Source organism: Zingiber officinale, chromosome 3B (assembly GCF_018446385.1).
Source record: "Zingiber officinale cultivar Zhangliang chromosome 3B, Zo_v1.1, whole genome shotgun sequence".
Classification (NCBI taxonomy): Eukaryota; Viridiplantae; Streptophyta; class Magnoliopsida; order Zingiberales; family Zingiberaceae; genus Zingiber; species Zingiber officinale.
In genome coordinates, this window is record NC_055991.1 from 28,997,407 (window position 1) to 29,011,286 (window position 13,880).

General features: G+C 38.9%; 1 protein-coding gene and 1 non-coding gene across 2 annotated transcripts; both read left to right on the forward strand.

The window, feature by feature from the left end:
- Nucleotides 1-847: 847 nt before the first annotated feature.
- Nucleotides 848-3,216, forward strand: LOC122056271 (hydroxycinnamoyltransferase-like). The gene is made up of 3 exons (XM_042618147.1): nt 848-902; nt 1,177-1,602; nt 2,159-3,216. Exons 2-3 carry the CDS (start codon nt 1,186-1,188, stop codon nt 3,044-3,046), a joined length of 1,305 nt encoding a protein of 434 aa, XP_042474081.1. The 5' UTR covers nt 848-902; nt 1,177-1,185; the 3' UTR covers nt 3,047-3,216.
- Nucleotides 3,217-11,758: 8,542 nt separating this feature from the next.
- On the forward strand, nt 11,759-11,864 carry LOC121968837. The gene has a single exon (XR_006108368.1). It is a non-coding gene; the product is annotated as a small nucleolar RNA R71 (small nucleolar RNA).
- Nucleotides 11,865-13,880: the final 2,016 nt, after the last annotated feature.

Genomic DNA, 13,880 nt, shown 5'->3' on the forward strand with positions numbered 1-13,880 from the left:
GACTAAATTGTTTTTTAGAGTACAAAAAGCTGTCAAATCAATTGATTGATCAATTGAGTATTATCAATCGATTGACCATGACAACCAATCAATTGGGATTTAAAATGGAACAATCTCAGTCGTTGATATGGAATTAGGGATCATTCAATAGATAGTTAAACGATTAGTGATCAATTAGTGAGTTTTTGTCAATCAATTAGAGTTGACAAAAAACATAGAAACTATTGGAGCAATCGGTGTGACCTCAAGTTTTAATGTTTGAGCAAAGGTTTAAGTTAGGTTTATTTTTGTATTTGATATGTGCTTATAAGTGTGCAAGATGCAGGTACAACAAGGCAAAGTCCAAGTGTGTGTCCTTAGTGGTGTAAGTTCAAGTGTGTTACCTTGACAACGTAAGTCTAAGTATGACTTGACAAATTGGTGAAAGTCCAAGTAGAGTCTTGATGGTATAAATCCAAGTGCGTAGCCTTAGCAACATAAGTCCAAGAGTGATTTGACAATAGAAAACCTGACAATAAAGGATAAGGTCAAAGGAAGCTATTAAAGACAAGACGCGAAGGATGGGGAAGCATCCAAGGGACGTGAGACTGATAGAGGAGGTTAGAAGACATGACCAAAATTGTACTAATGAATGAGATTCGAATCTAGATTAATAATCATCCATGATTTAGGGTGAAATTTCCACCTTTCATTACAGAAGATTAGGAATTGTCATAATGACATGCATGCTCATTCAAGTCGCGTCTTGATGGCGATTCAATATGAATGGACGGCTTCCACCAACCGACCACGGCGCACTTTAAATCTCCAATAATATGTTTTGGCTACTTAAGACGCTCACTGAAGCCCACGTAACCAGGTCTCTTCGGCGAGCTTTTGTAACCAGTGTCTGCTTTGGAGGGGTACTAGCGCTCTTTATTAGCCTTTTATCCTTCAGTTTGGAGATTGCTCCATGATTTGTGGAAAATTGATATACTGTTTGCCTTACGGAGTTCGACATCATGTTTTTTGTTCTCCTGTAGATTTGAACTTAACGTAATTTGGAATTTTCATGACTCTGATTCTTGGACTTGGAATCGAGAATTTTGGCTTCTTAGATTAAGGGAGATTCGGTGCGTTTATTTGTTTTCGGAGGTGACAACTGAACCGTGGACGCTGTCATTAATTAATTTGCAGTAGGGAGCCATGGTTGTGATCAACGTGCGGCGGTCGACTATGGTGAGGCCGGCGGAAGCGACGCCACAGCGACGGCTGTGGCTCTCCAACCTGGATCTGGTGATGCTGAATCACTACACGCTGAGCGTCCACTTCTACCGGCCGGATGGGTCGGCCAACTTCTTTGACGCGGCGGTGCTGCGCGACGCGTTGGCCCGGGTGCTGGTGCCCTTCTATCCCATGGCAGGGCGGCTGGCGTGCGACGAGGACGATCGGATCATGATAGACTGCAACGGCGATGGGGCACTGTTTGTGGAGGCCGATGCGGAGGCGACGGTGGACGACTTCGGTGACTTCGCACCCACCGTGGAGCTGGAGCAGCTCTTCCCGAAGCCAGATGCAGACTGCACCGACGACATCTCCGCCTTCCCGCTGTTTCTCATCCAGGTACTTATCGAATTTGCTGAATTGTTTCAGTTTACGGCAAATTTAACAAAGGTCGTGTCTAAATGAAAATAACTAAAAAAAAAGGAGTAGATCGTAGTTTTGGATTTATTAGATGACGTAATCAGAGTCCTCTATTATTTTATCAAATTTGTTGAATTCTTTAAGTTTACGGTACGAAAAAACAGACGCATGTAAATAAATATCTTAACCGTATTCATGGGTGATCGTGCACTGTGTTCTGTGTTTTTTCATCCAATAGAGTATAAATATCTTCTAGGATTGATTCGTAATTCTTTGGAGATCTATGGTAGTATATTTACGGCTGCATCATGATCGGGACAAATGTATTTACTTAGGTGACGTAATCAGAGTGCTCTCGAACCGTAAAATATTCTTGGAATGTAAAAGTATATATTTAACGGTGAAAACTATAAATAAATTAATAATCTACTTTTTAAAATAATTTTAAATAATTGATTTTGCTTAATTTATCAAGGACAGAAATTAATTTTGAATTTAATTGAATTTGGTGGGGGTTTGATCTTTGCATGCACAGGTCACGCACTTGAAGTGCGGTGGTGTCGCCTTGGGCACCGGCGTGCACCATCAGGTCGTCGACGGCTTGGCTGGCCTTCACTTGATAAACTCCTGGTCCGACGTTGCCCGCGGCGTCGGCATCAACGTCCAGCCATTCATCGATCGGACCATTCTCCGTAGTCGAGATCCGCCTAACCCCTCTTTTCCTCACATCGAGTACCAGCCCGCTCCTTCCATGAACTCCTCTGTCGCCCAAGTCCCAAGCTCCGCCGTTGCTGTCCGCATCTTCAAGCTCACCCGAGAGCAGCTTAACCTCCTCAAGGCCAAAGCTCCTCCAGATGGCAGCTACAGTACGCATGTCCTCCTCGCGGCCCACTTGTGGCGGTGCGCGTGCATAGCGCGCGACCTCCCGCCCGACCAGATGACCAAGATGTACATTCCAACCGACGGTCGGCAACGAATCCAGCCACCACTTCCGCAGGGCTACTTCGGGAACGTGATCTTCAGGGCGGCGCCCGTTGCCACAGCGGGGGAGGTGACCTCTCCGGAGGGCGGTCCTTCCCCGGCGGCCAAGACGATCCAGGAGGCCGTGCTGAGGATGGACGGCACCTACTTGCAGTCGGCGTTGGACTACTTGGAGATACGGTCAAATATGTTGGCTCAGAAGGTAAATGGCGCTACCCCATTCGGATGCCCAAACCTGTGGCTCACCAGCTGGGCGCGTCTGCCAATCCACGACGCTGACTTCGGTTGGGGCCGACCAATTTTCATGGGCCCAAGTCCCATCCGCGTCGAGGGTGTGGCGATCATCCTGCCAAGCGCCGCCGGGGATGGTGGCCTCTCGGTGGCCATCTCCTTGCAGCCTGATCACATGGTGAAGTTCCAGGAGCTCATCTATGATATCTAAGCCTTTCAGATTGTCGTTGTGATCCAATTTAATTAAGATCTTCTGTGTTATCTTAGTTATTATTTCAAATTATTTCTAGGGCTATGGTGTTGTGGTAGGACATTCAGATTATCATTTAGATATCCATGGTTCGAACCTCAGTATTTATTTGTAGAAATTTTTTTCTTTAAATGGAAGTCGTAACCAAAAGATGCTGGCCTTCCTGAATTTTTTTCTCGATTTATCCCTGATGACCGATGAAAACTTTCACGAAATCGGATTTAATTATCTCAAAAATAATTAATAAGACCAATTAAGATAATCATTTTAGTTATTATTTGAAATCAGCATGTATTAAATCAATTATTTAAATTTCTGATATGTATCCTTAAAAATTAATATTTGGAGCGTATGTTATGATATTACGTGTTAATGCTGGAGAATCTAATTGCTGGAAGGGGACCAGAATGCTAGGAAGTATGTGGGAATAACTATTATGTTCATGGACAATGACGATTTTGCCTCTTGAAGTAGTCTTTTATGTGATCTTGCAAGGTGTTTTCGATAGGAAGAACTAAAAATTATGCATTAATGCAAGTGATCCGGTATAAAAACTACAGAGATAATGTGCTGGGCATGATGATTTGATTGTTGATTGAGAAAAGACTTCTTTTGTTCGATCTTGCGTATACAGAGATGAGCCAACAAAGCGTTAGTGCCTAGAAATTAGAGGGAGTTTCTGACGAAGGCCTTCGGACACTGAACTCAGTACAATTCCAGATGGGTGAATGAAGAGCAGTAAAGAACAACTCGTACAAGAATAAGACTCAGATGCTCAGAAAGCGTATCTCGCCAATGGAGAGAACTCCCCCTTTATATACCACCTCTCATAACCTCCATAATCATAAGGTGGCGAAAAATGTCAGAAATTATTGGGTAATGGAAAGCGCACAATATGTGTAATGATTGTCAGAGGAATCTTTCCTTACCCACATATATGTCTCTTTGTCATTTATAGCTTATACTTTGTCATTTATAGTTTGCGCCATTAATAAGGCAGTTAGAAGAATATGCCATTGTAAGCGGTCGGATGATGAGGGACATATTAATCCTTAAAAAAGGTTTCAGAAGAATATTCTCTAACACATGGTTGTTACTCTGATAAATTGTTAGGATGTTGTCTGCTGAGTATATTTTAGCCGGCCTATAAGGTCGGTCGTCATTATGTCTGTCATACCAAGTTGCTTTATTATGCATATCTTGGCTAGCCTGTAAGGCCGATCATTTTTATACTTGTGCTCCTATTACGTTGCTTAGTTATGTACTACATAATATTAGCAATCCATTCAGAAAAATAATATGACGCATTGGGCGTGATGTGCATTCGTTTAGGAAACCATTGTCTGATAAAGTGAGCATGCTAGAAGTCCGTTCGAGAAATCATCTGATAAACTGTGCATGCTGGAAATCCATTCAGGCAACAATATAAAGATAAGTGCATTAGGCCCGCTCAGCGTTTTGTCTGGTCGGGCGGGTAAGGGACTATGCAAAGACATAGAACTATATTCTAAAAGGTTTGATCGATACTTCAATCTAACCAACCATACAATAATTGGTAGCTAGAATGAACTAGAGATCTAGGGTTTCGACCGACTTTGTAAAGAGTAGATTTACACTTACACGTGCAAGAGACAAATACTTTTGAGTTGTATGGGCCCATCCAGCCATAGTTTCGATTAAATACGTATGGAGACCTTCTATCCTGAGCAGAGACCCATAGGATTAATCAGTAATGAGGTCGACCGGGTATATGTAGAGAGTTTTATGAAAATGGAGAGGTCGACCCTTATGCTAACCATACCAGCTCGTTTTACCATGTAGGCATAAAATATTGAGTCCCCTCTGTTCGACCGACTGAAGGATCGGCCGACCCTCTCTCGAATGGCTTGTAATCTAGTTAGACTGAACTTGAGAGCCTTAACGCTGGTCGAATAACCAAGCCAAGTGGGGAATGTTTTCCCTTTACGTTGACCGCCATGTCATCTTGACTTTGATCACCATGTCACCTTGAGTTCGACTATCACATCATCTTTTGGACCCACTCGTTACATTCCGTATCACTAGCATCCTTTTCAAGTTGTTACGCAACCGCAAGCGCATGGTTTCATCATCAGTAATAAAAAGATATCAAATCCACAGGGATTGTTGATTAAGCACTAGTTAATTTCACACAGTGAATTATCTAGATAAACGTAAGATTAGTTGGAAAAGAGAGTAAGAGAAAGAGAAGAGAGAAGAGATGGTGGATCTTGAGAGGGGTTGAGCTAAAAGGATGTGAGAGATGGTTTGAGGTGCGATTCTAGGATTTTGGTTTCCTTGTGATGCTAGGTGATGTTACATACATTTCTTAGTTCCTATTCTCTATGTTCATGCTCTTATGGAAGTTAGATGTATTACTGACTCTCCCCTGCAGTGGATAAGCCGACATGATCTCCTACTCCATGTTTTATGCTACTAAATGGAAGTGATTCTTATGAAGTCCGTTAGCGGGGCAGCCTATCACTAACGTCCCTCGGTCATACAACACAGAAACACACTAACACAAAATAACATAGAAATAGAAATAGTGATTATGGTCGATCTCATACTTCCTTGTTGAGATTTGTTTCTCTTTTCAAGGTGATACCCTAGACATCCGTTAGCGGGGTAGTCTGTCACTAGCGCCCCTCGGTCATACGATCTAGGATATCCCTCTTAGGGGATTAACAATTCTATACAACCATTTAATAAAACATGCAAAGGATATATATATAAGCTTCACACACACATTTCATCAAACATGAACAAGGCATTAACAAGTCATTGAATAGAAAAATGGCAAATCCACATAGTTTACATCTCCATCACATCATAAATACTCCCTAATCCTAGAAAGGAGATCTACTTCATTACAAAGGAAGAACAAGCCCAAAACATAAAGTAGGAGAAGAAAGGGAAGAAGAAATGCTTGCCAATGTTTCTGATATCTTGGGGATGTCTCCTTGCTCTGGAGATGGACAGATCATCAAGGGATGGAGGTGAATGAAGCTCTAGGATTTCCCCATAAGGGGAGAACCCTTTCCCAAGGAGAGGGACGAAATCCCAAACCTAAGATGAGTTAAAGAATAAGGTTCTTGACCTTTTTATACCTCCTCCAAACTGCCCAGAAAAACCATTATTACAGGGGTCCGGTAAACTAGATTTTTCACCCATTAAACCAGGTTTTCTCGTGATTTACCCTGAACCAAAGTTGTATCTCTTAAAATTATCTACAATCTGATGTTTGGATCGAGTCCTGTCTCAAATCGAGCTGAAAGTTATGACAGTTCAAAGTTTGGTCTACAGTTTGGGCGGAGGTACAGATGAACCCACAGTTGAGAGGCACGGTCGTGCTATTTAGCATGGATAGACAGTGCTATCTCTCTGTTGGATCTGAAGTAAAGTTATATATCTTAAAGTTAGCTACATTTCAGTATAAAGAATAGCCTAAAACTCCAATCGCGCGCAAAATTATGGTCGTTTTACGATCGGTCTGCAATCTGCCTAGAATTCAGCACAGCTCTGTTTTGGCGTAGCACGGCCCCGTGGCATGGCCGTGTGAGATCCACACTGCCTCACCAGACTTCCTCTCGAGTTGAGCCACACAGTCATGTGGGTCACACGGCTCTGACCTTCTTCTTCTCTACCAAAGTCACACGGCCGTGTGGATTTACACGGTTGTGGCCTTCTTCGCCTTTAGAAAGTTGGCACTATTTGGCACAGTCGTGTGCTGCTTGGCCACAGGATATTGACATGGCCGTGTGGATCACATGGTCGTGGCTTGATTTGCCTCTGGTGGGGGAGCACGACCATGTGAGTCATGTAAGGAACTAGGGCGCTAAACACACAAAAGCGCAGCGGAAAACATCTAGTTCCTTTCCAATAGATCCATACAAAAGGAAACCATATACTAAGTACGAATTATTCTACATGAGAAAGTTATACCTTTGTTGCGTGCCTTTCACAATCCTGACAGCAACGTTTCTTTAGATGCGGATCTTAGCATGATCAAGTGGTCGCGCCTCTATGGCATCCACACGAACAAGTCACGTTTGTCTCACAAACTCACAAAGTGGAGAATGAAACAACCAACGGTTGTGCTAGCAACCCTTTTTGGAGGTTTCGGCCAAGTGGAAGAGAGGAGGAGGAAGAAGAGCAAGAGCACCAAAAACTCATTATGAAAATGAATCCAAAACCCCCTTTTATAGATTCATGAAATTGCCTCATACCTTAATGTTAATTGCCTTGATTGACATTAATATTTGTCTTCATCCAATGAATCCAATGCATCCTATGCACAAGCCATTCAAATGGTTCACTCTTCATCCAATGAATTTAATGCATCTAATACATGCAATGCATGAGGAATTCAAATTGTTCACTCTTCATCCAATGCATGAATAATTCAAGTTGTACACTCCTCTTTCTTCAAGAATTCAAATTCATGAAATCATATAATGAAATGAAATCATATAATGAGTCTAATTCATTAATCATCAATTAATTCATGAAATCATATAATGAATCCAACTAATTAATTATCAATCCAATTGATTCAATGAGTCTAATTTAAATTGGACTTAATCCAATAGTTGGATTTAATTGAGTCTTACTCAATGAGTCCAATTTGAATTAGACATAATCCAATGATTCATCATATGAATCCATCTCCATTGACTTGTTCTTTGTGTGTGACCCAATAGGTTCTCGTAACGTTGGCAATGTATCCAAATCAACGTTTAAATACATAAGCAATGAGTGGCATTTAGCAAGGCATCATTGCTACCCAAGTGACGAGAATGTCGAGATCCGACTTAACCTTTCCGTTACTATTATCTTGTATGACTCAATCATTCTATCCTCGATATCTAGATTGATCAATGAGACATAGACTGTGTCATCCTCTTATCAATCTTTATGTTTCTTGATCTCTAAGTAGACACACTCAATTAAATCAGCTCAATATCGCATATTGACTTATTTAAGCATGGTCATGCATTCTTGTGTCCTACTAATCAAGGGGCCCATAGATATCATTTCTGTCATATGGAAGGGATAGATTCCATCTACATCACTCACATCCCTCCGCATAACTTATTACATACCCAATGATTGACTTTATGGTCCACCCTGTTACGGGTGATGTTTATCGATACCAAAGTATACAATTCCTTATGTAGGGAATCGTAGTGACTTCAAGTCTAAGGACTATTCATACTAATAGTCACATGAGAATATTTATGACACTCATATAACGATCTATGAAACATTCTCATAGCGGGTCATTCAGTATATATTCTCTAATATATACTCACGTGTCAACTTGATATCTCATATCCATGACTTGTGAGATTAAGTCATCCGTTGACCTACATGCTAGTCTCAACGCATTAATATTATCCTTGCATATTAATGCTTGACTAGGAATAGTTAAGAGTAGTGTTCTTTGTATATCTACAATATCTCACTATCAATTTAACCAATTGATATGTTGTAGATTAGAACCTCCTACTCTAGGATATTATTATACTTATTCATTCGATGCTGAATTGAAGTAAATATAATAACCAACTTTGCCTTTATTAATAATGAAATATGATACAAAAGGAGTCCTTTACAATCATCTCATAATTGGTACTAGGGCTAATACTAACAAGTCACACGACCTTGGCTTGATTTCTTTCAAAATTGTTCTCGTGTACGTTTTTGCTCCATTTGCGCTCCAATATGCGTCTTGTCAATCAAAATATGCAAAGAGCAAATCTCCGAACATAATATAATCGAATTATGATATTATAATGAAATACGGTGCAATAAACATAGATTATGCTCATGAAATATAAGTAGATGTGCGTCAAGATAAGCATAAAAGTGTATATAATCTACGCACATCACACCCCCAAACTTAAACTTTTGCTTGTCATCAAGTAAAAACCGCATCTAAACTCATGTGGTTAAATAGTGCATCATAATCTCTAGCAAGTCAAATCTAATCCTATCAAATAATTTCATTGGTGAGTAAGATACAAAAGTAGTTTAAGTTTGACCTAAGTAGTAGTCTTCCGTACTCAGTGCGATGGTGGCCTATATTTATCAAGTATCAATCCCTAAGCCTATTCAAGTCATCATAAAACTGTGTTCCTTATGCTTTTGGCGATAGAAATTTACCTGTTACACGCTTGGTTCATCCTCCACAATCTACCAATGGTCTCAAAAGCGTGTTCGATATCAAAAGAAATATAGCAGTTATTTCCCCAATAACCTAACTCGGTCTCAAAGGGGTAACTTGCTAGTTTCCACTCATGACAACTATTTTTTATATCTCTTATTCATTCATTTTTTTCATCATTTTTTTAAGTGATTGCAAGATACAACACTTGAACACAGATGCACATAAATGTAAATGTTGGGATATTTTGATTTTTCCAAATGAGCTGACATGATTCGGGCATCATCTAGTAACCAAAATGCAGTTTGAGAAATCACCATAGAAACACTAGTACTAATCAAATTCTATGAATCATGACTATTTTCAGAGTTTTCTACATCAAAACTAGGCAAAGTGTATAGAGGTCCTAAAACAAGGTCAATACTTAAACTCTTATAGTAAAAATATTGCTCACTTCATGCTATCATAGATATAAAAAAGATAGATCACTAAATATACTATAAAATCTAGAATAAACGTGCTAGTATCTTACAATAAGGAATAAACAATCATGATGTGATGAATGATGCAACTAGCAAAAAATTTTATTATGCAAAAAGAAATAAGCAAAAACTAAACTAAATCAAAGGCATCTAATGCATCCCCCCAGACTTAAACTTTTCATTGTCCCAATGAAAACTAAAAATAATATGGAGGAGATTTAAAGTAAGAGAAGTTACCAAATGATGCGTGTCAAATACCCATGTCATGAACTTCTCCATCATGTAGTTGCCCTCCTCCTAATCTTTGAGTCCTGTAAAAGAAGATAAATAACAAAAATTAAGTAGAGGGTACAAGTTTATTATATAAAGAAAGAAATAACCTAGAAAGAACTAAAGACATAAATGAAAATAAGGAAAATGAACTTGGGTTGTCTGACAAGAAGCGCTTGTTTAAGGTCATTAGTTCGACCACCTCATTAGATTTATTGAAATCTCGCTCTTAGAGGGGTAAGATATTTTAGAACCCTCTTACCAAGGACTCTTATTATGGAGAAAGCTTTCAACATAGGAGAAATAAAGTGAAGCATCGCTCTCCCCATCTTTGTCTTCTTGAAAATATTTTCAGGTGGTCGAAGATGGTTCATATTGAGCTTCCAATTCTCGACCAAAGAGAAATCTGTACATGCAAAAGAAAAATATACCTCCCACAAGCAAGTAAAATAAGTAAGAACTAGAACCATATCAAAACAAGTTGAATAAGTAATAAAAATCGAATCACATCCAACAAAGTCAATGATGGGTACCTCTAAAAAGGTGTCCAAAAGATTACAAGAAATAAGTACTGGTTCTGGCTCAGGTGGGAGTGCAACTAAAAGTGATGATTCTTGAGACTCTGCTAATTCTTCATAAGTCCCTACACATTAGTCCACAACATATTCAATTCTTGCAACTCTCATAATCTCAGAAGGTTGTGTGGACAAAGGAGGTGATTCTTGAAATGTTGTTTCCACAACACAACTCCCTACACATCCTTCCATATTATCAACAACACAAACATCAAAAAATAAACCAACATTAATATCCTCAATAGGAGAATTAATTACAAGAGAATCAATAACTTCACTTACAGTTTTAAGTTGATCTACCACATCATATTCATCATCTGAAAATTTAATTTCATCATTACACCCTGTAAACCCAAAAGGTAGATCTGAAAACCTGTTATCCTCTACATTATTATTACAATCCTTATTTGAAGAGTCTTCATCTTTATATACATCTAAAAATCTACACTCAACCATATTAGAACCACAAAATTTTTTAAAGTCTTTGTTTTCATTGACCCCCACTAGCCTTTGTGGAAAAGGAACCCTTAGTGAAGGTCTTAGAAAAGATTGAACTTCATTTTTCCCAAATTCCCTTTTGGCTTGCTACGGAGATCCAACTTGCTTATCCAGTGTTTGTATGATCAATCATTGAGGGAAAGATACTTGTGCCCTTTGAGAACTTCCTGGAGTAATGGAACTGAGTTCTTAATGTCTTCTATTGTTCTTCTCCTCAATTCTATACAAGTCCTTTTTCAAAAATTCTTCATGATTATTTTCACCTCTCAACTCAATGTCATTATGATGTTCACTAGACCTTGTCTGTGTAGGAGGGAGATCATGTTTGAACCATTTTGAAACTATGTTATCAATCTTTGCCTCCAACTGTTTGGACCTCACATTTTGTGACTGGAGATTTTCAAAACACTTAGGTGGTTGAACTACAATTTGTTTGACAGGCTCTTTTGCCTTCATGGCTTGCACTTCTGAAACTATCGGGGAAGAATCCATCCAACTTTTATCTGACCATTCTTGGAGGTTCATTGTCACTTGATCAATTAATGTATATGCTTCGTCCACACTCTTATTCATAAAAGAACCTTCAGCTGATGAATCTAACAAAGATTTATCTGAAAAAGAAATCCCCCTGTAGAATATATGCAGAGTCAGGCATTTTTCCAAGCCATGATGAGGGCATTGTCTTTGTAGACTCTTAAATTTGTCTCATGCTTCAAATAACGACTCTCTATTAGTCTGAGCAAAATTTGTTATGCAATTCCTCATGTAAACTGTTCTACTTGGAAGGAAAAAGTGATTCAGAAATTGCTGCTCCAATTGTTTCCAACACATAATACTTTGAGGACGGAGGGAATATAACCAAGTCCTTGCTTTATCCTTGATACTGAAAGGAAATGCTATCAAACGAACTGCATCTGCTGACACTCCTTAACAATTCACCATATCACAAAGCTCTAGAAATGTCTCAAGGTGCAGATAAGGGCTTTCTGATACTTCTCCTCCAAATTTGTGACCTTGTATCATAGCAATTAACTCTGGGTCTAGTTGGAAACTTTCTGCTTCGATATGAGGTTGCACAATCGGAGATAAAAATCTTACAAAAATAGGTGCATAAATTTCTCTTAAAGGCCTGCTTGACATGTTAGTGCTCATGGATATCTAAGAAAAAATTAAGAGAAAAAAATAAAGAATTAAAGATGAGAAATAAAATGCTATATGAAAAACAAGAAAGAAAATGCAGAATTTAAATTGCAAGAAAGAAAATGCATAATGAAAACAAGAAAGAAAAGGAAAAAGGAAAAAGGAAAAAGATAAATGTTTAGAGTAACTCATATGCTAATCAACTAATGTTAATCGAAAATAGTCCCTGGCAACGACGCCAAAAACTTGTTACGTGACCACAAGCGCATGGTTTCATCATCAGTAATAAAAAGATATCGAATTCACAGGGATTGTTGATTAAACACTAGTTAATTTCGCACGGTGAATTATCTAGATAAACGTAAGATTGGTTGGAAAAGAGAGTAAGAGAAAGAGAAGAGAGAAGAGATGGTGGATCTTGAAAGAGGTTGAGCTAAAAGGATGTGAGAGATGGTTTGAGGTGCGATTCTAGGATTTTGGTTTCCTTGTGATGCTAGGCGATGTTACATAGATTGCTTAGTTCCTATCATCTATGTTCATGCTCTTGTAGGAAGTTAGATGTATTACTGACTCTCCCCTGCAGTGGATAAGCCGACATGATCTCCTACTTCATATCCTATGCTACTAAATGGAAATGATTTCTATGAACTTCGTTAGTGGGGCAGCCTGTCATTAACGTCTCTCGGTCATACAACACAGAAACACACTAACACACAATAATATAGAAATATAAAAAATAGTGATTATGCCCGATCCCCTACTTCCTTATGGAGATTTGTTTCTCCTTTCAAGATGATACTCTAGACGTCCGTTAGTTGGATAGTCTGCCACTAGCGCCCCTCGGTCATATGATCTAGGATATCCCCATATGGGATTAACAATTCTACACAACCATTTAATAAAACATGCAAAATATATATATATATATATATATATATATATATATATATATATATATATATATATAAGCTGTACACACATTTCATCAAACATTAACAAGGCATTAATAAGTCATTGAATAGAAACATGGCAAATCCACATAGTTTTACATCTCCATCACATCACAAATACTCCCTAATCCTAGAAAGGAGATCTACTTCATTACAAAGGAAGAACATGCTCAAAACATAAAGTAAAGCATACTTACAACCCTAGAGGTGAGAATAAGGGAAAGTAGAAATGTTTGCTGATGTTTCTGATATCTTGGGGATGCCTCCTTGCTCTGGAGATGGACGGATCGTCAAGGAATGGAGGTGAATGAAGCTCTACGATTTTCCCCTAAGGGGAGAACCCTTTCCCAAGGAGAGGGATGAAGTCCTAAACCTAAGATGAGTCAAAAAATGAGGTTCTTGACCTTTTTATACCTTCTCCAAACTGCCCAGAAAAATCATGATTATAGGGGTCCGGTAAATCTGATTTTTCACCCATTAAATCAGGTTTTCTTGTGATTCACCCTGAACCAAAGTTGTATCTCTTGAAATTATCCACAATTCGATATTTGGATCGAGCCCTGGCTCAAATCGAGCTAAAAGTTATAGTAGTTCAAAGTTTGGTTTGCAATTTGGATGGAGTTCCAAATGAACCCACGGTTGGGTGGCACGACCGTGATATTTATCACAGGTAGACAGTGCTATCTCTCTATT